Here is a 25,884-nt window from a genome sequence, read left to right on the forward strand (position 1 = left end):
GGAGCCTAGTCCTATGCTGCCCCAGCACAGAGCATGGCTGGCTGGCTGCCTCTTCCTGTGTGTGTCCCAAGGGGCATGTGCCCTTCTTGGGGCTGCTCAGATGTCCTGGTGATGTCTGCACATGGACGCGGTATTGTGACCAAATCCAGCAGGTAGAAAGCCCCTTGTATTGCTAAGAGCTGTGTCCTGTGGGTGCTTTGCCGTCTGAAGGGTGGGCGCCCCAAGTAAGAAGAAGGCATCTGTGGGTTGGCAGAGGAGCCATCCCTCCCCGTCCTCGCTGGGTCACAGCCGCTCCTCCACGTTCTCACAGTGAGGTCTGCCAACTGCAAAGTGCCTGGATGGCACGCGGTACCCAGAACCGCCTGCAGCTGGCAGATCTGCTGTTTGCAAGATTCCTTGGCACCTGTGATTTCCCACGTTGGCATTGTGATGGAACCTGGCTGACAGCCCAGCTGTCAGGAAGCTGGGTTTTATCCACGCTGTTCTCTGGTGGAGGTGGGAGCAGTGCCCACTGCCCACACGCACGCATCCACCCCTCGCCCCCAACTGATCTGTTTCCATGTGCAACTCCACAGTCCAAGGTCCAAGAGCTGGAGGCGAAATGCCGGATGCAGAGTGAGCAGTTCAGCCTGCTGTCACGGGAGCTGGGGAAGTTCCGGCAGCAGGCCGGCGCCATCGACCTGCTGGGCAGTGGCCCTGTGGCCCCCCTGGCCCTCCCCTCGGCCCCCAGCAAGCCCTTCCCACCGTTCATGAATGGGGTCGCCACCTCCATCTGCAAAGGTGAGTGCCACCCCTCCTGCCCGGCCGGGCTCAGTGCAGACGGCCACTAGCTCCACGTAAGGTCGCCACAGTGACAGCACGGCAGCCCTGCTTCCGACAACCCCGCCGCACTGAGGATGATGAGGACCAGTTGCCATGGAGTCCGTCCGCCTCATGTGTGCGCCACAGGGTTTTCAAGGGCTGATGTTTTAGAAGTAGATCGCCAGCCCTTTCTTCCGAGGTACCTCTGAGTAGACTCGAACCTCCAACCTTTTTAGTCAGCAGCCAAGTGTGTTAACTGTTTATACCACCCAAAAAGCCAACCGGTTGCCACTGGGTCGTCTCTGACTCCTGGCACCCCCCGTGTGTCAGAGTAGACCTGTGCTCCATGGGGTTTCCAACGGCCGAGTTTGTGGAAGTAAATCACCAGTCCTCTCTTCCGAGGTGCCTCTGGGTGGACGCGAACCTTCAACCTTTCAGTCAGCAGCTGAGTGTGATAATCATTTACACCCCCAGGGACTACAGGATAGCAATAATGCTGTTGTCGTGTGCCATTGAGTCGGTTCTGACCCACAGTGACCCTATAGGACAATAGAAGTGCCCCGCAGCGTTTCCAGGCTGTGATCTTTATGGAAGGAGCCCTGATGGTGCAGTGGTTAAGTGTTTGGCTGATAACTGAAAGGTCAGTGATTCCAACCCACCCAGCAGCTCTGCAGAAGAAGGACCTGGTAATCTGCTTCCGTAGACATTACCCACTGCCGTCGAGTGGATTCCAACTCACAGCGACCCTATAGGGCAGAGTAGAACTGCCCCAGAGGGTTTCCAAGGCTGTAAGTCTTTATGGTAGCACTCTGCTACATCTTTCTCCCACAGAGCAGCTGGTGGGTTCGAACTGCCAGGCTTTTGGTTAGCAGCTGAGCGTTTTAACCACTGCACCACCAGGGCTCCTTCTGTAAAGATTACAGCCTAGGAAACCCTAGGGGGCAGTTCTACTCTGTCCTGTAGGGTCCTCATAAGGGCAATGGTTTTACTGGCTGTTCGCTGTGGGGGTGTATCAGTCAGCATGGGCTAGCTGTGAAGTAACAAACAGCCCCCAGATCTCAGTGGCTTGTAACGGCACAGGATGATGACTGGATTAGGCTCTGTGTCCACCACGGGCTGCCAGGGAGCTGGCTCCACAGTGTCTTCACGCAGGAATGCGGTGGACAGAGCCTCCTCTCCTGGGAACGCTGCCTTCCCACGGCCGGGCAAGGAGACATGGTGAGTTGCACGCTGGCTCATAACGGTTTCTGCACAAACGCGAGACACGTCACCTGCGCTTACAGCTTCTGCACTTGACAGGACCCGCACAGGACAGCCAGCAGTCCTGGTCACAGCACCAAGGAACGGCCGCTGTGGTCCCCCGTGTCTGCTTGTGTGTGAAGGTTTACCTTGCACCAGCCGTATGCCCGGTGCGTGGTGGGCCTTGGGGATGTGGCGGTGCACAAATGAAGGCTGGCTGTCCTGGAGCGGACGTCTGGCATGGGCTCCACGGTGACCACTTCAGCATGAGTTTCCACCTCAGTGTCCCCCTAACCAGAGGGGGCTGTGGGGCTCCGGTGGGCGGCTGCCATGGCAGCTTTGCCGCAGCACTCAGCAGTGTTTTGCATCTCTGGCCTCCTGGTGTGGACTTAGCTGGTCAGACCCTCCGGGAGGCAGCCCTGGGATGTGACAGCTGCAGAGAGACAGGTGAAAGGCGGGAAGGGGCAACCTTAGCCTCCTGGGTGGCCAGCAACTGCAGGCAAGGGACATCGCCTTCTCTGGTTTGAACTGTGTCTCCAACATGCGTGCGTCTGGATGTGATTCCACGTGGGGGTGAGGTTTTCTTTGTTCTGTTAATGAAGCCGTATCAGTATAGGGTGGGTCCTAAATCTAATCACTTCTGAGATATAGAGAGCACGTTAGACATAGAGAAGGAGCCCTGGTGGCTCAATGGTTAAGTGCTCGGCTGCTAACCTAAAGGTTGGCCATTTGAACCCACCAGCAACTCCGTGGGAGAAAAGACCTGGTGATCTGCTCCCATAAAGATTATAGCCAAGAAAACACTAGGAGGCAATTCTACTCTGTAATACAGGGGGTCGCCATGACTCAGAATCGACTTGATTGCACCCAACAACAACAGCCACAAAGAAGGGAGCACAAGTGGAGGAAAGACAGATGCTATGTGGAGATGGCCAAGGAACCAAGGAATGTCAGGGCTATAGAAGCTGAGACAGATTTTCCTCCCCGGGCCCTCAAGTAGCCTTTCCCTAGAGCTGGCGCCCTGAATTCAGACTTCTAGCCTCTTGAACTGTGAGAAAATAAATATCTGTTTGTTGAAGCCACCTGCTTGTGGCATCTCTGTTATAGCTGTAGTTGTTGGGTGCCATCGAGTTGGTTCTGGCTCGTAACAACCCCATGTACAACAGAAGGAAACACTGCCCAGTCCTGCACCAGCCTCACAATCGTTGTCATGCTTGTGCCCATTGTTGCAGCCACTGTGTCAATCCATCTCGTTGAGGGTCTTCCTCTTTTTTGCTGACCCTATGCTTTATCAAGCATGATGTCCTTCTCCAGGGATTGGTCCCTTCTGACGACATGTCCAAAATACATGAGACTAAGTCTGGTCATCCTGTCTTCCAAGGAGCATCCTGGCTGTACTTCTTCCAAGACAGATATGTTCGTTCTTCTGGCAGTCCGTGGTATATTCAGTATTCTTTGCCAACACCATAATAGAATCCTTTGTCCATAGAACTCTTCATTATTGCAACTTGAGGCTTGAATTTTTACTTCAGTTTTTTCAACTTGAAAAATGCTGAGAGTGTTCTTCCCTTTTGGTTTTTCTACCTCCAGGTCTTTGCACATTTCATTGTAATACTTTGTCTTCTCAAGCTGCCCTTTGAAATCTTCTGTTCAGCTCTTTTATTTCATCATTTCTTCCTTTTTGCTTTAGCCACTCTACATTCGAGAGCAAGATTCAGAGTCTCTTCTGGTATCCATATGAGTCTTTTTTTCCTTTCCTGTCTTTTAAATGACCTTTTGCTTTCTTCATATATGATGTCCTTGATGTCATCCCATAACTCGTCTTGCCTTTGGTCATTAATGTTCGATGTGTCAAATCTATTCTTGAGATGACCTCTAAATTCACGTGGGATACACACAAGTTCATACTTTGGCTCTCGTGGCTAATTATTAATAACCAGAATGTGGAATGTATGGAGTATGAATCTAGAAAATTTGGAAGTCATCAAAAATGACTAATTTTCTTCCGTTTCAACTTGAACTTGCATGTGAGCAACTGATGGTCTGATCTGCAGTTGGCCCCTGGCCTTGTTCCAACTGATGATATTGAGCTTTTCCATCATCTCTTTCCACAGACATAGTTGATTTGATTCTTTTATATTCCATCTGGTGAGGTCCATGTGTATAGTTGCCATTTATGTTGTTGAAAAAAGGTATTTGCAATGAAGAAGTCGTTGGTCTTGAAAAATTCTCCATGCAATTTCCAGCATTATTTCTGTCACCGAGGCCATGTTTTCCAACTACTAATCCTCCTTGTTTGTTTCCAACTTTTGCATTCCAATCACCAGTAATGATCGATGCAACCTGATTGTATGTTTGATCGATTTCAGACTGCAGAAGTTGGTAAAAATCTTTAGTTTCTTCATCTTTGGCATTAGTGGTCGGTGTGTAAATTTGAATAATAGTGATATTAACTGGTCTTCCTTGTGGGCACGTGGATATTATCCTGACACTGGCAGTGTTGTACTTCAGGATAGACCTTGAAATGTTCTTTGTGATGTTGAACGTGATGCCGTTCCTCTTTAACTTGTCTTTCCAGGCATAGCAGACCATATGATTGATTCAAAATGGCCAATACCAACCTATTTCAGCTCACTAATATCTAAGGTGTCAATCTTTATGCATTCCATTTCACTTTTGATGACTTCCAATTTTCCTAGATTCATACCTCGTACATTCCACGTTCTGATTACTAATGGATGTTTGCTGCTGATTCTTCTCATTTTGAGTTGTGCCACATCAGCAAATGAAGGTCCAGAAAGCTTGACTCCACGTCATTAAGGTCGACGCTACTTTGAGGAGGCAGCTCTTCCCCAGTCATCTTTTGAGTGCCTTCCAACCTGGGGGGCTCATCTTCCAGCACTGTATCAGACAGTGTTCCGCTGCTATTCATCATAAGGTTTTCACTGGCCAGTTTTTCCAGGAGCAGACAGCCAGGTCCTCCTTCCTAGTCTGTTGTACTAGTCTGGAAGCTCCAATGAAACCTGGCAACCGTGGTTGTTGACCGTGTTGGTATTTGAAACACCAGTGGCAGAGCTTCCAGGATCACAGCCACACGCAAGCCTCCACAGTAGGACCAACACACAGATGTGTTACAGCAGTACTGGGGGACAGACACAGCTGCTGCTCCATTTCACCTCTGGAGGTTAAGACACCTACTCGAATCTGACCGTCAGGCTGTCATTGGTCCAAGGACATGTTTCACCTCCCCCCTCTGCCGCCCCGCCCTGTGCAGACTTGACAGGGCTCAGCAGCCGCTTCCAGGCCATGAGGGTGGGCGGCAGAGAGCCTCTTGTTCCTTACAAAGTCTCTTGTCCAAAGTACGTCTTAGGCACAAGCCTGGCCCTTTGGCAGTTTGTGTGTGAGGTTCAGGTGGGACACGTTTGGTTGTAAGTGACGGCAACTCCACTCTAAAGTGGTGTGATCCTAGAGGAATTTCTCTGTTCTCCGGAGGAGAAGAAAAGCCAGTAATGCTAGCTTCAGGTGCAGCTGGATTCAGGGGCTGCAACCACGTCTCCAGGATGAAGTTTTTCTCCCTGTATCTCATGGCTCCTCCTTCTTGGGTGGGCTCCATTCTCAGACGAACGTTCCCCCTCCTGGTGGTAAAATGGCTGCAGCATCTCCCAGCCTCTCAATGTTAAGCCAAAGAGAGGGAGAGCCTCTTTGCCAATAAAAAGATAAATTCCCTCTGATGTGACCTTCCTAATCGTATGCAGTGTCCCTTGTGATCGCCAAATAGCTGTGACAGCAAGGAGGGCTCTGCCAGATGGGAGCCAAGAGCCAGGGACAGGCTTAGACAGCCGGGGTCAGTTTAGAGAAGGAGGTGGGTGGGTCCCAAGGTGAAAAACAAATGGTGGTGCCAGCAAGGAGGAAGGGGCCTTGGAAGGGCAGATGGCCAGTGCGCGTTTTTGATTGATTTCCATCTTTCTCCAAATCGGTCTGACGCTGGCGGCCAGGTCAGGAGAGCTCCATTGGAAGCCACCCGGTGATTGGTGACTACATCCTGCCCCTTGCGCTCCCTGGGGAAAAGCCGCAGCCGCCGTCCCTCAAGCCCGCCTTTCTGTCGAGGTCCAGAGGCCCGAGATGTGGATTTGAGTCCGATGTGAGTCCTGTCCTGGGAGGGGTGTCTGCACCCACCACGGTGTGGTGTGGGCACAGGCGGCCCTGCTCTGCCCCCGCCTCACCCCCTCTGGCTCTTTCCCCTCCTCCTCCTCACTCTTCCCCCTTCCCTTCTCTTCCCTCTCCTCCTTTTTGCTCTTCCTCCTCCCACAGGTGATTCTTATGTATAACTTCCTGGGACCTTGTCTGAAATGTAAATTCTCAGCAGGGAGTTCAACTGGAACCAACCAGCTGGAAGCCTGGGAAGGGAGGGGGCCGGCTGCGAGGTCCAGGATGTCCACTGAATGTGTTTTCTTCCTATTTCTCACCCTGACTTTATTTATTTAGTATTTTTTATTGTGGTGAAATGTACATAGTAAAAGGCCATCTCAACAATTTCTACATGTACAGCTCAGTGACGCTGATATTTCTGCATGTACAGCTCAGTGACGCTGATATTTCTACATGTACAGCTCAGTGATGCTGATATTTCTACATGTACAACTCAGTGACGCTGATTACATACATACCTAAATCTTGGTGAAAATACACACAACGAAACGTATCAATCCAACCATTTCTGCACGCACACAACTCAGTGGCAATGATTACATTCTTCAAGTTGTGCAGCTGTTCTCACCACCCTTGGCCATATCATTCCACCCCGTTGACATAAACTCTCAGTCTCCTAAGCAAAAACTCCCCCTCCCCCTCCCTCCCGCCCCTGGCAACTATTAATAATCTTTGCTTCCTGTATGTTTGCTTATTTCACTTAAGTGAGACCATACAGCCTGTCGTGGCCGCTCTCGCTCAGCGTGGTGCCGTCAAGGTCCATCCCCGCCGTGGCCCGGGCGTCAGGGCTTCCTTTCTCTCTGTGGCTGATGCCCCTTGCTGTGTGTGTTCATCCTCTGTTCACTGGATGGTTTCAGAGTAGGGAGTGACCTGGTGTCATCTCTGGGTGAGAAGACCGGCCTGATAGCTCTGTGGAGGGTGTTCTGGGGAGGAGCAAGAGTGGAATCCCTGCCTCCGCCTTCTGGTGGCCGGGGGGCAACACCCGCCATCGCTTAGTGTCCTATTCTCATTCCTGTGCGAGAGACGACACCCCCAGCCAAAGGTGGACCGGGTCAGCTGCACCTCTCCTTCCACCCTCTCCCCCACCCCCAAGATTGTTGTTGCCAGGGTAAGGCATGCCTTGGGGGCAGGGTCCCCACAATTTGCAAACACCTAGACATAGAGAAGAGTGGGGTGGGGGAATTGGGAGGAACAGGACCCTCGTGCTGCCTCCTCCATGCAGTCCACCCAGAAGTCTCTGGGTCCTGATGCACAGGGCATCAGACACATGAGAGGTGATGTGTGCCTGTCTCCCCCCAACAACTGGCCCCTGAGGGCAGAGGACACAAGACCTTCATCTTTGTGTCTTCCAAAGAGCCCAGCCAGGTCCTGCACATGCCCTGGCTCCGTGACCATCTGCGCTTTAAATTACGTTAGGGAAGGTCTTCCCCTTCAGTCCTGTCTTGGCTTTGGGGGGCCGAATTCTTCATAAACATCCCTTATCTGTGACTAAGGAGTCCATATTTAGGGACCACCTCCATTCCTGGGTCATACCCAAGACCGAGAGTCCCTGGGTAGTGTAAAGGGTTAATACTCTTGGCGGCTAAGTAAAAGGTTGGAGCTTCTAATCCACACAGAGGTGCCTCAGAAGAAAGGCCTGGCGACCTACGTCCAAGAAATCAGCCACCAAAAACCCCACGGAGCACAGTTGTACCCTGACACACACGGGGTCGCCATAAGCAGAGTCGACATGGCAGCTGGCGCCCAAGACTGCGGGCACGGGTGCAGCAACTTCCCCCTCTTGAGGTCATTTTCCCAGGAGTCCAACGAGACGATGCAGGGGTTTTCTGTGTGTTTGAGGCGTGGAGTGTAGGACCTAGAGGTTTCATAACCCAGACGTTCCTTGTGTCTTTAACAGATGGATAATGAACAGAATTCCAACACATCGAAGCAGAGATATTCCGGAAAGGTTCACCTGTGTGTCGCCCGCTATAGGTAGGGATGGTGCTCCCCTCTGACACTGCTGACCATCTGTGAGTGTGAGGAGTAAAGGGGGATACTGGTGAGCCGAGGGGTCCCTCTCCCAGCCCTGATGAGAAGGCAGCCTTTCCCCAGATCTTAGAGGATGAAGAGTCCCTGGGTGGCGCAAACAGTGAATGTGCTCACTCAGCTGCTAACGAAAAGTTTGGAGTTTTGAGTCCATCCAGACGTACCTTGGAAGAACCAAACCAAGAACAAACGCAGTGCCGTCGTGTCGATTCTGACTCATAGCGACCCTAGAGGACAGAGTAGAACTACCCATTAGAGATTCCAAGGAGCGCCTGGCGGACTGTAACTTCCAGCCCTTTGGTTAACAGCCGTAGCACTTAACCATTACGCCACCAGGGTTTCCCTTGGAAGAAAGTCCTGGCAACTTACTTCCAAAAAATCAGCCACTGAAAACCCTATGAAGCAGAGTTCCACTCTGACACACATGGGGTGCCAAGCGTTGGAGTCGACTCCGTGCAACTGGTTTTTGCATTGTCAAGAGTGAGAACAAAGAAGGTTACTAAACAGTGTTTAAATGATATGCATGGAAGATAGGTTAATTTTTCTTCTTTGCTCACTGATTTGGAAAACGGGTATTTATGGAGGAAGTGGCAGATGTGAGCAGAAATGCTGGCATCATCAACAGGGTGTCAGGCACAGATTCTGAGGGTCTCAACTTGGTTCCAGAATTATCGCTTTATATCATGTCTGTGTGAGTGGGCAACCTGCTTGGGTTTCTGGAGTGTCCAGAGTACTCATGGGCACTGGGCTGTCATGAGGGTCTGTCATTTTCAGTGATGGGGAGAGACAGTGCCAACCCAGGCGTTCTGCCTGGGAATGGCTGTGACCACAGTCTCCACTAGTGCCCCTAATGAGTGACATCCGTGTTTCTCTCCAGTTACAACCCCTTTGATGGGCCAAATGAAAACCCAGAAGCTGAGCTGCCGCTCACGGCGGGGAAGTACCTCTACGTGTATGGAGACATGGACGAGGACGGATTTTACGAAGGTCTCTGCTGGGCTGGCAGGGGGTGTAGACCGGGCCGTCCCACCCCAACTGGCTGGCCTGGAGCCTGGTGGACCTGCCAGCTCCTGATTCCTTGGGGCAGCCCCCACTCTGCTCTGACCCCCACTCTTCACAGGACAGGTTTTCTCCTGTGGGTGACTGCGAGAAAGCGGGGGGCGGGGGGAGGGGGAGGTTCCCAGGTTTCAACTCCAAGGAGACCTCTGACATTCTGAACATTTTATCGTGACAGTCTTGACAGAACTTCCCGTGCAGCTAATGCAGACACAGCGCTGACGGGCCCCCAGCTTCCAATGGGGTCTCCCTCCTTTTACTGCCCAGCAACAGGGCAGTCTCCCAGTTGGCCCCACTCCGGCCCTCCAGGCACCCACAAGGGCAAGCTGGTTGAGCTTTAGGCTCTGTTTCAACTGGGAGTGGGGGAGGGGGTCTGGCCTGAGTCCTGCCTGGTCCCTCGCTCATGTTGTTGTTGTTAGGTGCTGTCTAGTTGGTTCCGACTCATAACAGCCTTATAAGACAGAGTAGAACTGCCCCATAGGGTTTCTAAGGAGTGGCTGGTAGATTTAAACTGCTGACCTTTGGTTAGCAGCCGAGCGCTTAATCACTGCGCCACCAGTGCTCCTCCCTCACTCATAGTCACGTCCACTTTGACGTCAGGAAGCGTGAACTTCTCCACCCAAGTTGCATTCCCTTTTGTCACTTTTAGCTGGAGGACGAACATGGGAAAGCGCCAGCAGTTCCAGAAACCAACACCCTGAAGGGTCTGATGAATAGAATCCCTAAGCTTCTCAAGCCTCCTGTAGGAACACCAGATCCTGGTGTCTTCCTGCTTCCCTGAGCAGAAGGAGTAATTCTTGATAAGCTAGCAGGTTTCTTCTGTACGTCCTCATGGTATTTTGTCAGAGCTGATAGGAGCATCTCGGCTCTTTTCCAGAGTGTTCCATGGCATGGCGTCCGGCTGTGTCCATTGGTGCCCATGCGAGGCCCAGGCTGTGGGCTGGCTCCCTGTTAGTTCACCAGGAGTGATCCTCACATGCCCCTCCACTGCGGCTGGTGACAGAGCAGCGTAAATTCTTAAACTCACGTTGTCTCCGCTGCTTTGAACCCTGGTGTCTAGACTGTGCCGTGCTGGCTGTCAGAGAGCATGTGGTAGCAATCTCTGGGGCGTCCACACCACGCATTGCACCCACATAAACTCCCTGGAGGCCTGATGATCAGCAGGCTGCAAACTGTTCTGTCGTCTGTGTGTCTGTGGGAAGCTCACCCTGCCTCTCTGTGCCTCGATCTCCTCACCTGAGAATGGAGACAATGCTGCACCCACCTCAGCGGGTGGCTGTGGGGATAAATGAGGCAGCAGACGTGAAGTGTGACGATAGGTCCTGGCCCGAGTAACTGCTCAATACACGTCAGCTAGCATCGTCATCAGGGCAGGGTGGTTCAGTGGTAGAATTCGCACCTTCCATGTGGGAGACCCGGGTTCAATTCCAGGCAGGTGCACCTCACGCACCGCCCCCACCTGTCCACCAGTGGAGGCTTGTGTGTTGCTGTGACACTGGACAGGTTTCCGCAGAACTTCCCGACTAAGAAGAACTAGGAAGAAAGGCCTCGTGATCTACTTCTGGAAGTTGGCCAATGAAAACCCTGTGGATCACAAAGGTCCAATCTAAACCAGTCACGGGGACGACACAGGACCTTCTGTCGTGCATGGAGTCACCATGAGCCAGGGGCTGACTTGGTGGCAGCTAACAACAACAGTAAAGAGAAGTTAGAGCATTCCGCTAAATAAAAGGAGGTTCCCATGTGACTGTCCCTAGTCACAGAGCTGGTTAGGGCATAAATACATATATGTATACCCGCACACACATCTATTTTCCACTTACAGGTGGTCCTGACACTGAATTGATGGCCTCTTTCACACCAAATGGATGCTGGGAATTTATTAAGACATGCACAGTGCTTTACATGGCAGCGGGTGGGGTGAGGCGGGGTTAATCCATCTTCTACCCCTCACTTCCTACTAGTGCTCAACCAAAAACTACAGTAAGATGTTTATTTTTTTAGCCTAGCCTCTCAAAATCACAGATTTGACACTTGTTAGTTCTTCTAACCAGTGTTTACTGAGCATCTGCTGTGTGCCAGGTGCCGCTCTGGGACTGTGGTGTTATGTTCGTGAACAGGACAGAGTCCCTGCCCTCATGAGGTGTTGTCAGGAGAGGGTAGTCAATACACGTACACAGACAGGCTCAGGTGGTGGTAAGCACCATGAAGAAAACCAGACCATGTGATGGGGGGAGGCAGCAGATGGTTACTTTAGGTAGTGGGGAGGGGTTCTGAGAAGGTGACGTCTGGGTGAATTGCCACAAAGAGCTGAGGAAGCCCACTGGGTTTGCAATCCTGCTGCATTTCGATGTGGTCCGATTAGGGAGACCCTGGTGTGATCACTAGGTGATAACACTGTTGTTGCCCCAACAGGTGAGCTCCTGGATGGGCAGAGGGGTCTGGTGCCCTCCAACTTTGTGGACTTTATCCAGGACAACGAATCACGGTTGGCCAGCACGCTGGGGAGTGAACAGGACCAGAATTTCATCAACCATTCTGGTGTCGGCGTGGAAGGGGGAGAGCACATTCTTGCCCTCCACTCCCCCACTCACATTGACCCCAGCATCACAGACAACGGTGCAGGGACGCTGGACGTGAACATTGATGAGATCGGAGAAGACATTGTGCCTTACCCTAGAAAAATCACCCTTATCAAACAACTTGCCAAAAGTGTCATTGTGGGCTGGGAGCCCCCGGCTGTTCCACCGGGGTGGGGGACCGTGAGCAGCTACAATGTCCTGGTGGACAAGGAGATGCGGCTGAGCCTCACACCGGGGAGCAGAACCAAAGCACTCATTGAGAAGCTCAACATGGCGGCCTGCACTTACCGCATCTCTGTGCAGTGTGTCATGAGCCGGGGCAGCTCGGATGAGCTGCAGTGCACGCTGTTGGTGGGCCGGGACGTGGTGGTGGCCCCCTCCCACCTGCGGGTGGACAACATCACCCAGGTCTCAGCCCAGCTCTCCTGGCTCCCCACCAACAGCAACTACAGCCACGTCATCTTCCTCAATGAAGAGGAGTTTGACATTGTCAAGGCGGCGAGGTACAAGTACCAGTTTTTTAACCTCAGGCCCAACACGGCCTACAAGGTGAAGGTTCTGGCCAAGCCCCACCAGATGCCTTGGCAGCTGCCCCTGGAGCAGCGGGAGAAGAAGGAGGCCTTCGTGGAGTTCTCCACGCTGCCCGCAGGTGGGTCCTCAAGGGAGAGAACACTAGTGTCTCCCTGGGCCTGAGGATGGGTGGGTGGGGGGCTAGCTTCCAAGGTGAGCTCAGAGGGGGGAGCTGCACACTGTTGGCATCACCCTCAAAAGTCCTCAAGTCACGGTGCAGCCCAGAACACACGGAATGAGCCTGTGTGCACCTGTGTGCATTTGAGAGCAAGTGCTGGGGTTCTATGTGGGGGCTGTGTTGTTGAAAAGTATTTCTCTTAACACGTGTTTTAGGAAGACACTCGTCCTGTATGAGACGGGGAAATGGGACCACCCTTGGGGACGGAAGGGTTGCATCTTCCATATTGTGCCCCCCCTGCCACCCATGTATATTCATTGACTGGAACAGTGAGTGGGTGGAGGTGCCCACACGCCTCTCAGAATTGTTTTCTTTCTCTTTCTTTTCGGTTTGTATTTTGAATAAGCACGTGTAGAAGAATTCACATAAAAGATACCAAGTTCAATTATAGATGATAATTTGGGTTCTGAGCACACCTACAACATAACCTTCAGTCTTCACCTGTTTCCTCAGCTGTAAACAAGAATAGTAGTAACGTGGCTCCCTTCCCTTCCCACATGGACACTTCTGGGGAAATTCTAGAAAGAGATGGGATCTGAAAGACAAACAAGCTGCCAGATCTCCTTCTCTGACTTATCTGGATTCTACTGTTATTAAATTAATGGACAGCTCCCACCTCAACCTCTAGAAACATCTGTCGTGTGGATCTTTGCTGTTGTGGACATACGACGCTCCATCATTGGAGCCTAAATGTATGGGGCAAAGAAGGTCGCTACCTCAAAAATACCAGAGGGCACCAGCAGCTTCCTCTTGGGCCCTTCTTGGTGCTGGGATGTCCTCGTACTTTATTGTCCTGGCACTGTCCTTGCTGGATTTCTCTTCTGTTACCGAGTAATCGAGTCCTGCCCAAACCTCCTTTGTCGGTAGTTTTATATACAATTCAGTTGTTGTCCGGTGTCATTTTTACCAACCACCTAAAATCTCTCATCTAAGGCAAGATTAGCTTTTCAACTTGCAACGAATTAGCTTTTTATTTCTCTGTGTTCTCCAGTGTTCGCAAAATCCATAACCAACTAGAATCTGACCTAGAAAGCAGCATAGTCACAGGCAGGTGGGATGGGTGCAATTTAAGGAGGGAAGCCTGCCCGAGTAGGACCTGCTTTATGAAGGGTCAGTTCCTAAGTGTCATATGATCGCTTTTGATTTCCTGCTCCACTGCTAGGACTTTAACGAAGACCCTGCCTTCACTGATGCCCACTATGAGGTCTTGAAGCAGCCCCGGGAGGTGCAAATGGTTAAGCACTTGACAGCTAACTGAAAGGTGGGCGGCTAGAACCCACCCAGAGGCACCTCGGGAGAAAGGCTTGGCTATCTGCTTCCAAAAGGACATATCCATGAAAACCCTATAGAGTGCTGTTCTAGTCTGACAGACATGGGGTCGCCATGAGTCAAAAGTGATCGTGACTGGTTTGTGAGATCTCATGATCAGTGCTGGGGGCAGGTGTAGAACTAAGAAAATCAAACACGGGAACTCCATAGGGAGTCAGAGAAGAGACAAACGGACAGTCAGAGAAGCTAACTTTGAGACGGAAAGGGGTTGGGATACAGGAGAAGACACCCTGAGCACAAGGGGTGATTCCATTGAGTTTAACTCCCAGTTCCTGCAATGAGGCCTCAGGGTAGGGAGTGAGCTGGAGGGCACGTCAGTGGTTGAGGAAGAATGTATGACTGGTTTATTGGATGTAGGTCAGTCTTTCCCAAAATCTGCCCCAGAACTACCCTCCCTGTGCCACTCAAAGTTGTTCTGGGTACTTTCAGGGGTAAGATACCAGCTTGGGGAATGCTGGTCTAAGGTCTAGACCAGCGCTGTCCAATAGACCTTTCTGTGATGATGGACACTGTGTCCAATATGGCAGCCGCAGCCACACAGGGCTACTGAGCACTGGAAAGATAGCTAGTGCAGTTGAGGACCTGAATTTTAAATTTTATGTAAACGTGTTAGCTGCTATCCAGTCGGCTCTAATACGGAGACTTTATGTATAACAGAACAGAATCCCACCCGGTCCTGCACCATCTCCATGATTGTTGACATGCTTCAGTCCATTGTTGAGGCTGTTGTATCAGTCCATCTCTTGGAGGGTCACCCTTGTTTTCACTGACCCTCTGCTTTACCAAACATGATGTCCTTTTCTAGTGACCGGTCTTTCCTGATGAAATGTCCAAGGTAAGCAAGACAAGTCTAACCATCCTGACTTCTAAAGTAGCGTGCTGGTTGTATTTCTTCTAAGACTGATCTGTCCATTCTCTGGAAGTCCACAGTATATGTTCAGTATTCTTTGCCAACACCACAATTCAAACGTCTCAATTCTCCTGTCATTTTCATTGTCCTGCTTTCATGGGCACATGAGGTGGTTTATTTATGTTTAATGAGTTTACATTTAAATGGCCACATGTGGCTAAAAAAACTAAACCCAAACCCATTGCTGTTGAGTGCATTCCAACTCACAGCAACCCTATAGGACAGAGTAGAACTGCCCCAGGAGTTTCCAAGTAGCTGGTGGTGGGTTTGAACTGCTGACCTTTTGGTTAGCAGCCGTAGCACTTAACCACTATGCTGCCATGGCTTCCCACATGTGGCTAGTGGCTGCCGTATCATATATTTCAGCTCTGGATAGTGGCATGAGTAGAACAGAGAGTTCAAGGGCCAGGTGTATGGTGTTTTACTGACCTGAGTTTGAACAGGAGAACTGGCAGGATGGTGCAATGCTTGAGAGCACAGACTCTGAGGTCGGAGGGTGGGTCCTTGTCCCCACCCTCCCCCTCACTAGCTGCATGATGCGGGGCCTTCACGTCTTCATCTGTAAGCTGGGAAGAATCGTAATAACTGCCTTAGTGGCGGTTTATGCATGGAATTGGAAGGTGACTGCTTGACCCCAACAGGGCCACTCTCCAGTGGATCCTTGGGGCAGGAGGGGTCTGGTTATTTGGCTTAGATAGAAGTAGGTGCTTTGCTGACAGTTTTCATTTGGTGACAGTGGAGCTTGGCCACAGTGAGTGGGGCCGGGCTCTGTGCCCTTCAGGTGGGTTGAGTTTGCCCAGAACAGAGCTCATGTGTGAGACTCACGGGCTGAGCAGACACATGTGTTCTCCACTTTACATCACTGACATGTGGCTGCATTACCTGGAGTTACCTGCCTGTCCCCTGCAGACATTTGAGCTCAGGACACCTGTATATAGGCACCTGCTTGGAGCTCATCTGGGTGCAGTGGCAGTGTGCATACATGCGCACATACATGTGAGGATGTTTACATGTGTAGTAGAGGACAGTGGGTGTTCAGTGGTGGAATTCCAGCCTCTCATGCCGGAATCCCGGGTTTGATTCCCGGCCAGTGCACCTCATGCACTGCTCCCATAAGACTGTCAGTGGGGGCTTGCTTGTTGCTGTGATGCCCAGCAGGTTTCAGTGGAGCTTCTAGACTAAGATGGACTAGGAAGAAAGGCCTGGCAATCTACTTCTGAAAGTCAACCAATGAAAACCCTGCGGATCACAATGTTCCTATCCACCACTGATGGTGGGGATGGTGCAGCACCAGGTGGCATTTTGTTCCACTGTGTGTGGGGCCACCTGTTGTCGGGGCCAAGTCAACAGCAGCTAACAATGACATACGTGCAAGTAGAGGATAGTGCCAGATGTCACGGCGCCCACCACGCACAGCCTGGGAGGCGAAGAGCAGTGACAAAGTCAGTGACAAGGTTGCTGTGCTCCCCGTGGCCGTGGTGTGGACGTGGCCCAGTCAGCACACGGGTGCCCAGCTGAAGGCTCATTTGGAGAAACTGCACGGCCCTGAGGTGACCATCTTGGTCACTGTCTGGAATTGGGGTGCTTTTTGGGTTGGGAAGAGGGTGAAGGTATAGGCAGGGTTTCCCCCGCGTGAGCAGAGACAGTCTCCTGAATTTACCTTGTTTGAACCCGAGTGTGGGCTGTGTGATTACCGAACGCCTCTTTGTGGGCTCACCAGGGCCCTCGTAACAATCTCCCCGGTGACTAACCATCTCTGGGACCGTGTGCCTTCATGTCAGCACTTGAGCGGGGTTGCAGGAAGCAGCTGTTTAAGTCCTTGTCCACCTACAAACTCTCTGTCTTTCCTGTGATTTCACTTTACTGTGGAAGTTGGTGCTGGTTGCAGTTCTCGATGTCCGCCCTAAAGAGTAATGAGGACTGACAACTTAGTTACTGTCTGTTCCTGAAGTCGACTGATGTGCTGGACCAGGTCCGCTGAGGGGTGTCCCACTGACCAGACTGCTGGGCAGACCCTGCAAGCACGTTAGTGGAATCCTGGAGAGTCGTGTGAGATCCAGGAGGTGGCCTGAGTCCCTGGAGCAGGAAGACTGGCACACCAGGAATTCCAGTGGTGCCTAGTTCCCTCCTTCACAAGAAGGCCACTTGTGCTCACGGAGAGAGCCCGGGGTCTGCCCAAAGATCACAGAGGCACGCAACCCAGGAAATAGTCATCAGGAGATCGAGTCAACAGAGGGAGGGACAGGTCACAGTGTGAGGGGTGGGGAGGGGGAAGGGAGAGAGACAAAGGAGGAGAGAGGAGGAGAAGGGAAAGAGATAAAGAGACAGAAAAAGAGAGAGAGAGAGGGCAAGAGATGGGGGGGAGAGAGAGAGACACAGAAAAAGAGAGCAAGTGAGCAAGCAAGAGAGACACAGAGAGATAGCCAGGGAGAGAGAGCAGGCAGCAAAGGGTATCTGTCTTTCCCTGCCAAGCTCCAGCTCTCCTCGCCCCCTGCATTGGCCATTGCAGCGGCTGCCCAGACCCAGGTTGCGTGCCTGTGCAGACGGGGCGGTGCTCTGTGGGACCACACACGGGGCCCCGTGGGATAGTGCTGCAGAGATGCTGGATGGCTTTTGCAGGAGGAGGGGAACCCATGTGGAGTGAGAGCCATGCAGACGCACCTGTCCCACCATCTTTGCTGCTTTGCCGTCGCACATTGACCTCCTCTTTCCTGGCACCTTTGATGGTGACCCTCTGTCGAGGCAGAGCTCAGTAACACTGCATCACCTGGCCTTTTCCTGGACACCTGCTCCCTGTTACTGCCAAGGGTGCCTGACAGCATCTGTCCCTCTGTCCCTCCAGGTCCTCCGGCTCCCCCACAGGATGTCACTGTGCAGGCTGGGGCCACTCCAGGCACCGTCCAGGTCTCTTGGAGACCACCTGCGCTGACGCCCACTGGGCTGTCCAATGGGGCCAATGTGACGGGCTACGGCGTGTATGCGCGCGGGCAGAGGGTGAGTCTTGCGTTGGCTGCTGTGTGCTACCCTGACAGGCTGGGCCCCAAGTCCCCTGGGTTGAGCAGGAAGGATTGCTCCTTGCAGGGGTGATGACTGAGAGCATTCTCCCTTTGCTCTCCTCAAACCTCCCGCCCCCACCAAGACGCTACCAAAAAACAAAACACCCAGCCGGTTGCTGTTGGGCCAACTCCCATTCATGGTGACCCCACGTGTGTCAGAGCAGAACTGTGCTCCACAGGGTTTTCAGTGGCTGGTTTTTTAGAAGTAGATCACCAAGCTTTTCTTCTGAGGCACCTCTGGGTGGAACTGAACCACCATACAGATGTAGAAATTCACTGAGTCGAACACTTAAGATCTGTGTACTTGATGTGTGTTATATATATATATATCAAAAAGGCCCTCTTTTTACAGAGTTTAGAGCTTCTAAGTTAGTCCTAATCTGACCCAGGGAATACTTGAATGATAAAATTGATATTAGATTATCATTAAAAAAAAAAAAAAAAACTGGTTCCCACTGAGTCACGCCTGACTTCTGGAGACCCCACGTGTGTCAGAGCAGAGCTGTGCTCTGTAGGGTTTTCGGTGACGGCTTTTTCAGAAGGAGATCACAAGGCCTTTCTTCTGAGGCACCTCTCAGTGGACTTAAACCTCCCACCTTTTGGTCAGCACCGCCCAGGGGCTCCGCCAGTTTTACCCAACACCACCTACACCCTGCCCTAGAGCTGGTCTGCACAGCCCATCCAGTGTCGCTGTCCCCGTCCTTTCTCGGTGTGTCCTCATCACCAGCGTCCCCTGTTCCCCTTCCTGCACCAATGACCCACCCTACCCCGTCTGAAAACCCCGCCTTTCTTGCGTCCCATGATTCATCGCCCCCTCAGTAGATGGCTGGCTCGTCATTTCAGCAACTTAATGCGTGGTGAGGAGACACTGTGGCTACAGGCCAGGGGCTCTCTGAAGTACTGCAGCGTCTGCGTACTGACAGGTGAGCAGGCCCGGGCTCCTGGAGACAGGTGTGTCCCGACGCCCTGCCCATGAGGTGGAAACGGCTGCCCTGGGGAGACTTGAGCTCACCCTGTGACTCGCTGTCCTCTCATGAGCAGAAGTGACGACTGGACTGGTGTGACGTGGACAATAATCATGGTGTGTGATGGGTCTGTAAGCTGCCTGAGGCCATGCACACCCCCCGTCTGCTCCTGGCTCCTCCAGGGAGGCCTGCTGGTCCACTTCTCTGGAGAAGGAAGCCTGCTCTGCCCTCCGTCCACTCTTACCCTCCCTCCAATAAACCGTGTATTCCGACCCCGCTGTGGCCCCTGTAGGAGGCCCTGGGTAGCACAAATGGTTAGCACACTGGACTGTTAACCAAAAGGCTGGAGGTGTGAGTCCACCCAGAGGTGCCTCAGAAGAGAGGGCTGGTGACGGAAACATCGGCTGCTGAAAACCCCATGGAGCCCAGTTCTACTCTCACATACACGGGGTCACCCTGAGTCAGGGTCGGTTCCACGGCAGCCTCCCCCGACTGCATGGCTGGGTGGGTCCCATGGCCTATAAGCCCCTCCTTTTCTGCCCCCGACCCCGAGAGGCAGCTGATGTTTCCAAGCTGTTGGGTGAGGTCTGGGCAGCGCGTGGACGGGCCCCTTTGCCTGAGGCTGTCTGGAGAGCCGGCCGCCCCATCCACGGCGGGGCCCACGCGTGGTGCAGCTCAGACCGGCTCTCTGTGTGTGCAGGTGGCCGAGGTCATCTTCCCTATGGCGGACGGCACGGCTGTGGAGCTGGTGCGGCTGCGCAGCCTGGAAGCGAAGGCAGTGAGCGTGCGGACCCTCTCGGCCCAGGGCGAGTCCGTGGACTCCTCAGTCGCTGCCATCCCCCCTGACCTTCTGGTGCCTCCAGCCCCCCACCCTAGGACCATGCCCCCAGTGAAGCCATCCACAGGTGCCGGTGTCCCCGAAACCAAAGAAGCCTCCCCAGGCCGGGCGCCGGCCCCCGCACACGGGCACCTGCTGGAGCCCCCCAGCCCACAAGGTCCTGGCCCTGGACGACGTTCACCCTCACCCAGCCGCATCCTCCCACAGCCACAGGGCACACCCGTCTCCAGCACCGTCGCCAAGGCCATGGCCCGCGAGGCTGCGCAGAGGGCAGCCGAGAGCAGCAGGGTAAGGCTCCAGGTGGTCAGAGGGGTTATGGGCATGGGGTGCAATGGCCGAGGGCACGCCCTATCCCCACCAGCAGCCGGCTCGTCTGGCCTTAGAAGGAAGGGCACCGAGTTTATCCATCAGCGGTCCCTGATCCTGATTAAGACACATTTGTGTTCTGGGAACGTGTACGTAGAAGCCAGGGGAAGCTGCTTGGCTCAGGAACACTCTGTGAGCGCCCACAGACAGCCCAGGCCTGTGCCAGGGGGCGGCTGCGGCGGTGGGGGGAGGCCTGCCTTCCTGCACAGGCAGATGCGCAGAGATCTAGGAGAGAGCGTGTGTTCGTAAGTGCATAAGTGTGTACATATGCACATGTGTATGTGTACGCATGTGTATGTGTGGATACAGTGACGACTGGGTGATGGGACAAGGAGCTGGGCCAAGAGAGCAGAGAAGCCCCAGGACCCTGCTTGTGGGGTCACTTCACCCGGGCTTGTGCATGCTGCTGCTCTGAGGGGGGTGGGGGGTGGGGGGTTGGCAAACAAAAGTGGTCATCCCCAGGAGTCACCTGGGACCCGGAGTCCCTCTCCCCCTCTGTGGGCTCATGGGGTCTCAAAGCTCAAAGCTCTCTTCCCGACATCCTGGAGGCTCCAGCTGACTGTCGGTTTCCCTTTTCCTTCCAAGTTAGAGAAAAGGAGCGTGTTCCCAGAGAGAGGCAGCGCTGGGCAGTATGCGAACTCAGACGAGGAGGACAGCTATGGCTCCCCAGATATCAAGCGGAGGGGCACTTCTGTGGACGACTTCCTCAAAGGCTCCGAGCTGGGGAAGCCGGTAAGTGGCTGGGGTAGGGTCAGCACAGCCAGCTCTGGGTGGTCGCGTCCTGGCTCTGCCACTACTATAGCTGTACCACCCAACGCCTCAATCATCCATTTCTTTCTCTGAGATTAAAGTCATTCTCATTGGTTTCAACACCGAAAACAGAGTGCCCAACTAAAAATGACATTTATCACAAAGACATTTATTATCCCGCATCACGTAAGTCTGAAAAGCTGCTCAACTTGGTCAGGGCTCTGGGTTCCGTCTCTTCCATTCCCTTGGCCTTTTGCTTATCGTCACAGAATGGCTGCCATAGCTCCAATAGTCACACCATTAAATGATTGGAAGGAAGGCATAGATGGGAAAAAGGAGGGGACTTTGTCCTCAGGCGCTTTCCTCTGAATTGGGAGGAAAGTTTTTCCAGAAGCTCCATCAGACTTGTCTTTACATCTCACCGGGCAGGCCGGGGTCCTGTGCCCATTGGCAAGAGAGGAATAAGACTCCTGAGAATGGCTTCTCAGTGATGATTTGTTCACCTGGGGCTGGGTGTCTAGCTGGTCAAACAGAATTGGAGTTCCGGTAATATGGGAAAACGGTCGATTTCTGTTGACTGGTGCCACGATAGCACCACCTTTATAACGGTTTCTGAATATCATCTAAGACATAAAACAAAACCCGGCACATCAAAAAGCCTTTCTAAATTTTTTTGTTTGTTGGGTGTAAATGTAAGCTGTTATTATGACAGCCCTGGTGGCGCAGTGGTTAAGAGCTCGTCCACGAACCAAAAGGTCAGCAGTTCAAATCCACCAATCGTTTCTAGGAAACTCGATGGGGCAGTTCTACTCTGTCCTACAGGGTCGTTATGAGTCGGAATTGACTCGATGGCAACATGTTTGGTTTTTTACTTTTTTTAATTCTTACAGATAGGGAAACCGAGGCACACAGAGAAGAGTGTCACAGTTGTTTTTAATGTCACACAGTTGGGTTTTAGGACAGAGCTGGGATAGATTCAAACCTGGCTCTGGGGACCCTTTCCACTGTGCTGTAATTCCTCTACACACTCCAGAGCTAACCGTGGCAGTATTTGACGTTTTCCTCAGGCTTTAAGACTAGGGACAGGGCTGGAGCATGAATTCTCAGAGCGTGGGACCATACGTCCCACAGTTCCCTGTCTCAGACCTTCATGTACTAGCTAGGTTGCCTTGAGAAAGGCACGTAAACCATCCCTTCCCTCCAGGGCCTTTCGGAGGGCTGAACCAGCTCATGTAATGGATCTGCCTTCACTGGGTTTGAGTAAAATCAGACAGTGTCCTTACAGGGAGCAGTTCCCTATGTGCCTTGGGAGGAAGACCATCTAAAAACCGGTCTGTTTATTCATCTCAAACCAACCGGCTTTTACGTCTTCTGCTCGGGGCCTGACTGAAAGAATTGGGGTTGGAGCAGCTAAAACACCAAAGCTCAAATGCTGCAAACTGCCCAACCTGAGAGTGCGCCCACCCGTCCTCTCAGGAGGCACAATTCAGATGGAGCGTTCTGCCTGTACTGCTAATCGTGTCTCCTCCTTAGACTCAATGTGACTAGAAGTGCTTATGCATCTTTTTGTGGGCTAGTCATTGAAACAAGTATATTTTTAACAAATACGTCACAGGACACTATTACATTTGCCTTGTCGCCCACCAGCAAAACAAAGAAACTGTTCTTAATATCATCTAGTAACGACAGAGTATCTTTGTGGATGTACTGCAGTCACAGACCTGAGCTTGTTGGTGTGCAGCTCGAGCTGTTGAAACTTATTCTGATTTAAATATGAGAGTCATGGAATGACAGAGGGCTTTATTTGTAAGCGAAACATGGCAGGTGAATTGAAATTGCACCCTCATCACAGGAGTCTCAAGGTCCTCGACAAGAGGACAGTGTTTGGGCATGCTAATCTCAAATACCGAATATGCTGCATGTGTTTCAAAGTTTGGGTGCTATCAAGTATGTTCTTAATTTTAAAAGAGACTTCTATTAAACCTTTTATGCTGTCCCCAGCCTCTCCTGGGTCCCCTCCCCAACTGCACACTCTTCACCTGGTGTCAGTGGCCAAGACTGGCCCAGAGAGAGTACAGCCTGCCCAAAGGATTTACAGCTCCACTTTCCCGCCATCTGCACTAGTCTCTACTGCATTACACTGACCCTGTGTGCGCATTTACTGCACACCGGACCTCACGGCCATCTGAGTTGTAAAATTCTGGCTTGAACCTTTGTCCAGCCAATAAGTTAGACAGGCTGATGGTACCCAGAAAATAACATCTTGCCTGTGTTTCTTATAGGCCTCAATAGATTTTCCGTCCCACCTACAGCCCAGGGGTCTCTATACCTTTCTCTGTCTGGGCTCAGAGTTAGGCGACCTGTGTCTGGTCGTATCTCTGCCATCCCATCTCATAGTGTGGACTGGATGAGTGTGCCCTATGCCTAGACTTCTATAAGATGAGTAGCACACACACATGAATACCCATATACTACTCTAGGTGTTTGAGCTCCAAGAGTTAGCAAAGAAGGAAAAGAGGCCAAGCAAGGAGAGTCTTGGGAAGTCTCTAGCATGCTGGAGCAGCTACATGGTGTTGAGGTGCTGTCTTAGTCATCCAGTGCTGCTGTAACAGAAATACCACAAGTGGATGGCTTTAACAAAGGGAAGTTTATTCTCCCACAGTCCAGTAGGCTAGAAGTCCGAGTTCAGGACACTGGCTCCACGGGATGGCTTTCTTTCTCTGTCAGCTCGGGAGGAAGGTCCTTGTCATCAGTGTTCCCTTGGTCTGGGAGCATCTCAGTGCAGGAACCTCAGGTCCAGAGGACACAATCTGCTCTGGGCGCTGCTTTCTTGGTGGTACGAGGTCCTCAGCTGTCTGCTTGCTTCCTTTATATCTCAAAAGAGATTGGCTTAATACACTACCTAATCTTGTAGACCTCATCAATATAACTGCTGCTAATCCATCTTATTACATCATGGTAATAGACTTTACAACACAGCGAAATCATGTCAGAAGTTAAAACGGTAGATAATCATACAAGGGAACCATGACCTAGCCAAGGTGACAGATATTTTTTGGGGATACAATTCAATCCATGGCAGGTGCCATTCAGTCAATATCCCCTTTTCTTGGTCCCAGCCCCACTGTTGCCATGGAGATGAGGACCACACCGAGAGTAGTCGGGGGTCCGACCTCTCAGACATCATGGAAGAGGACGAGGAAGAGCTCTACTCGGAAATGCAGCTGGAGGAGGGGGGACGGAGGCGGCCCAGTGGCACATCCCACAATGCCCTCAAGGTCAGTGGCTGGGGCACACAGGCTAGCCCCCAGAGTAACTCCATCCTTGTCTCTTTGCTGGGACTGTTGAGGCTGGCTCCAGAGGGGGCTCGCCCTGCAGCCAGAAGCCCACAGATTTGGATTAGCTTCTTTCTCACTACTGAATGTGCACTCAGCAATTACGTGTACCTCCTGTCCTGCTCTTTGCCAAAAAGTCTGGGTGGAGGAGTTTGGGGGAATCCATTTGGCACCTCGAGGGGTACCCAGCACCGTACCCAGGAACTGAATTGGAAGGAACAGAGCCAAGAAGATCCTACCCCCAGCTTTAAGTGCTCATCTGTGAGAGAATACCAGTCAGCATCTAAGTCAGAACTGGAGATCACAAAAGTGTGGGGCCAGCTGGGGGGCTGTATAAAGCTTCCTCAAGAGGAAGGGCTTGAAATGGGCCCTGTTCAGGGGGTGGGCATGAGGAGGAGGGCAGAGAGGATGGTGATGTCACAACAGGAGGCTGGATGTGAGCTTCCCTGGGCAGGGACGGGGGCGGGGACCAATTACATAAGCCCTTTGTGGCCAGGCTGGAGTCTCCAGTGGCCTTTTCAGACCACCTCCCACCCTGACACCCAAGTGTTCTCTTCTTCCTCTGGGTGGTAGGTGCCAGTGAAAGATTTCACTGGAGGTTACCATGATGAAAATGGAGTCGAAGGCCACCACCAAGCTAAGTTAGATGCTTCCTCTCAGTGTGATGTCTCGTCTGTCCTTGCCTTTGGGGCCTGTTGACCAGCGATGCATTCTAGTTCATGTGTACGTTCGCTCATGGGCAGCCGGAGCTGACCCATCTCTGTGGGCTGGGCCCTGCGCTAGGCCGGTAGGGACAGGACACATGAGGACCTTGGAGGGTCTCAGAATGGATAAGGCCTTGGGGAGGAGAAGTCCTCTGGGACAGAGCACTCAACTGTCCCATTTCTTTAGGGCACAGCCATACATTCTGAATGGCGGACAGAAGGTAGCCTCCAAAGCTGGCTGCCAACCCAGCGCCTTCCTGCAGATAGACTGACTCATGTTCTCCCACCAAAGGCCTGAGGCCTTAGTGATACTCTGTCCCCAGAGAACATGCCAGATTCCTATGCGAAGCCTGCATGGTCACAACTCCTGCTACGCCCACTGGCTCCTAACCCACCCTTCAGCCCCCTTCCCCAGCTCCAAAAGGGACCAACATGCAGATTCACAGTGGCCTTTCCTGAGGGAGGGGCTCAAGATCCCCCACGACTTCCCATGTTCTGCCCGAATTGAGAGCTGCCTGGACGTGTCCGAGAGTGGGCCAGGTGAGACAGGTGTTTCCTGAGCCTAGAAATCTGTTGTCCATACTTTCCCCCATCTTCTCCTTCTGTGCATGATCGAGGGGTGGTGCTTCCTGACCCTTGCTTAGCGAAGAAGAAGCGAGAAGTCAGCGACTGTCACGGGGAGGAGGCTGGCCCAGGAGGCAAGCGCGTTCACTATTAAATGAGCCCAGCTCACCACTCACACTCTTAGGGACACAACTAGAGACCACAGGCTGGCCAAGCACAGCCAGCAGGCGTCACCAGCGTTTAACTCTTGGGCTTTACACACTGACCTGCATCTCTGGCTTCTCTTTACAATCGCAAGGTCTGGCAGCTGGGGGTCACGTTTCCCCCAGGCAGGGACAAGCTGGAGCTGAGCAGTGCTTCCTCATGGGAGCGGAGCTTCTCCTGGCCCCCACGACTGCCCCACC

The 25,884-nt window shown here is 52.5% G+C and overlaps 1 protein-coding gene across 1 annotated transcript in view; it reads left to right on the plus strand.

Moving 5' to 3' along the window:
- The window catches only part of RIMBP2 (RIMS binding protein 2), a 185,273-nt gene that overhangs the window by 139,782 nt on the left and 19,607 nt on the right, over nt 1–25,884 (plus strand). Inside the window, exons 7-15 of the mRNA XM_049865588.1 lie at nt 576–780; nt 6,036–6,181; nt 8,147–8,223; nt 9,155–9,264; nt 11,749–12,564; nt 17,745–17,896; nt 19,624–20,049; nt 20,713–20,859; nt 23,997–24,155. Coding sequence (XP_049721545.1) covers nt 576–780; nt 6,036–6,181; nt 8,147–8,223; nt 9,155–9,264; nt 11,749–12,564; nt 17,745–17,896; nt 19,624–20,049; nt 20,713–20,859; nt 23,997–24,155 — 2,238 coding nt within the window. The remainder of the gene's footprint in view (nt 1–575; nt 781–6,035; nt 6,182–8,146; nt 8,224–9,154; nt 9,265–11,748; nt 12,565–17,744; nt 17,897–19,623; nt 20,050–20,712; nt 20,860–23,996; nt 24,156–25,884) is intronic.

The sequence above is a fragment of the Elephas maximus genome, chromosome 22, assembly GCF_024166365.1.
Source record: "Elephas maximus indicus isolate mEleMax1 chromosome 22, mEleMax1 primary haplotype, whole genome shotgun sequence".
NCBI classification, from domain to species: domain Eukaryota; kingdom Metazoa; phylum Chordata; class Mammalia; order Proboscidea; family Elephantidae; genus Elephas; species Elephas maximus.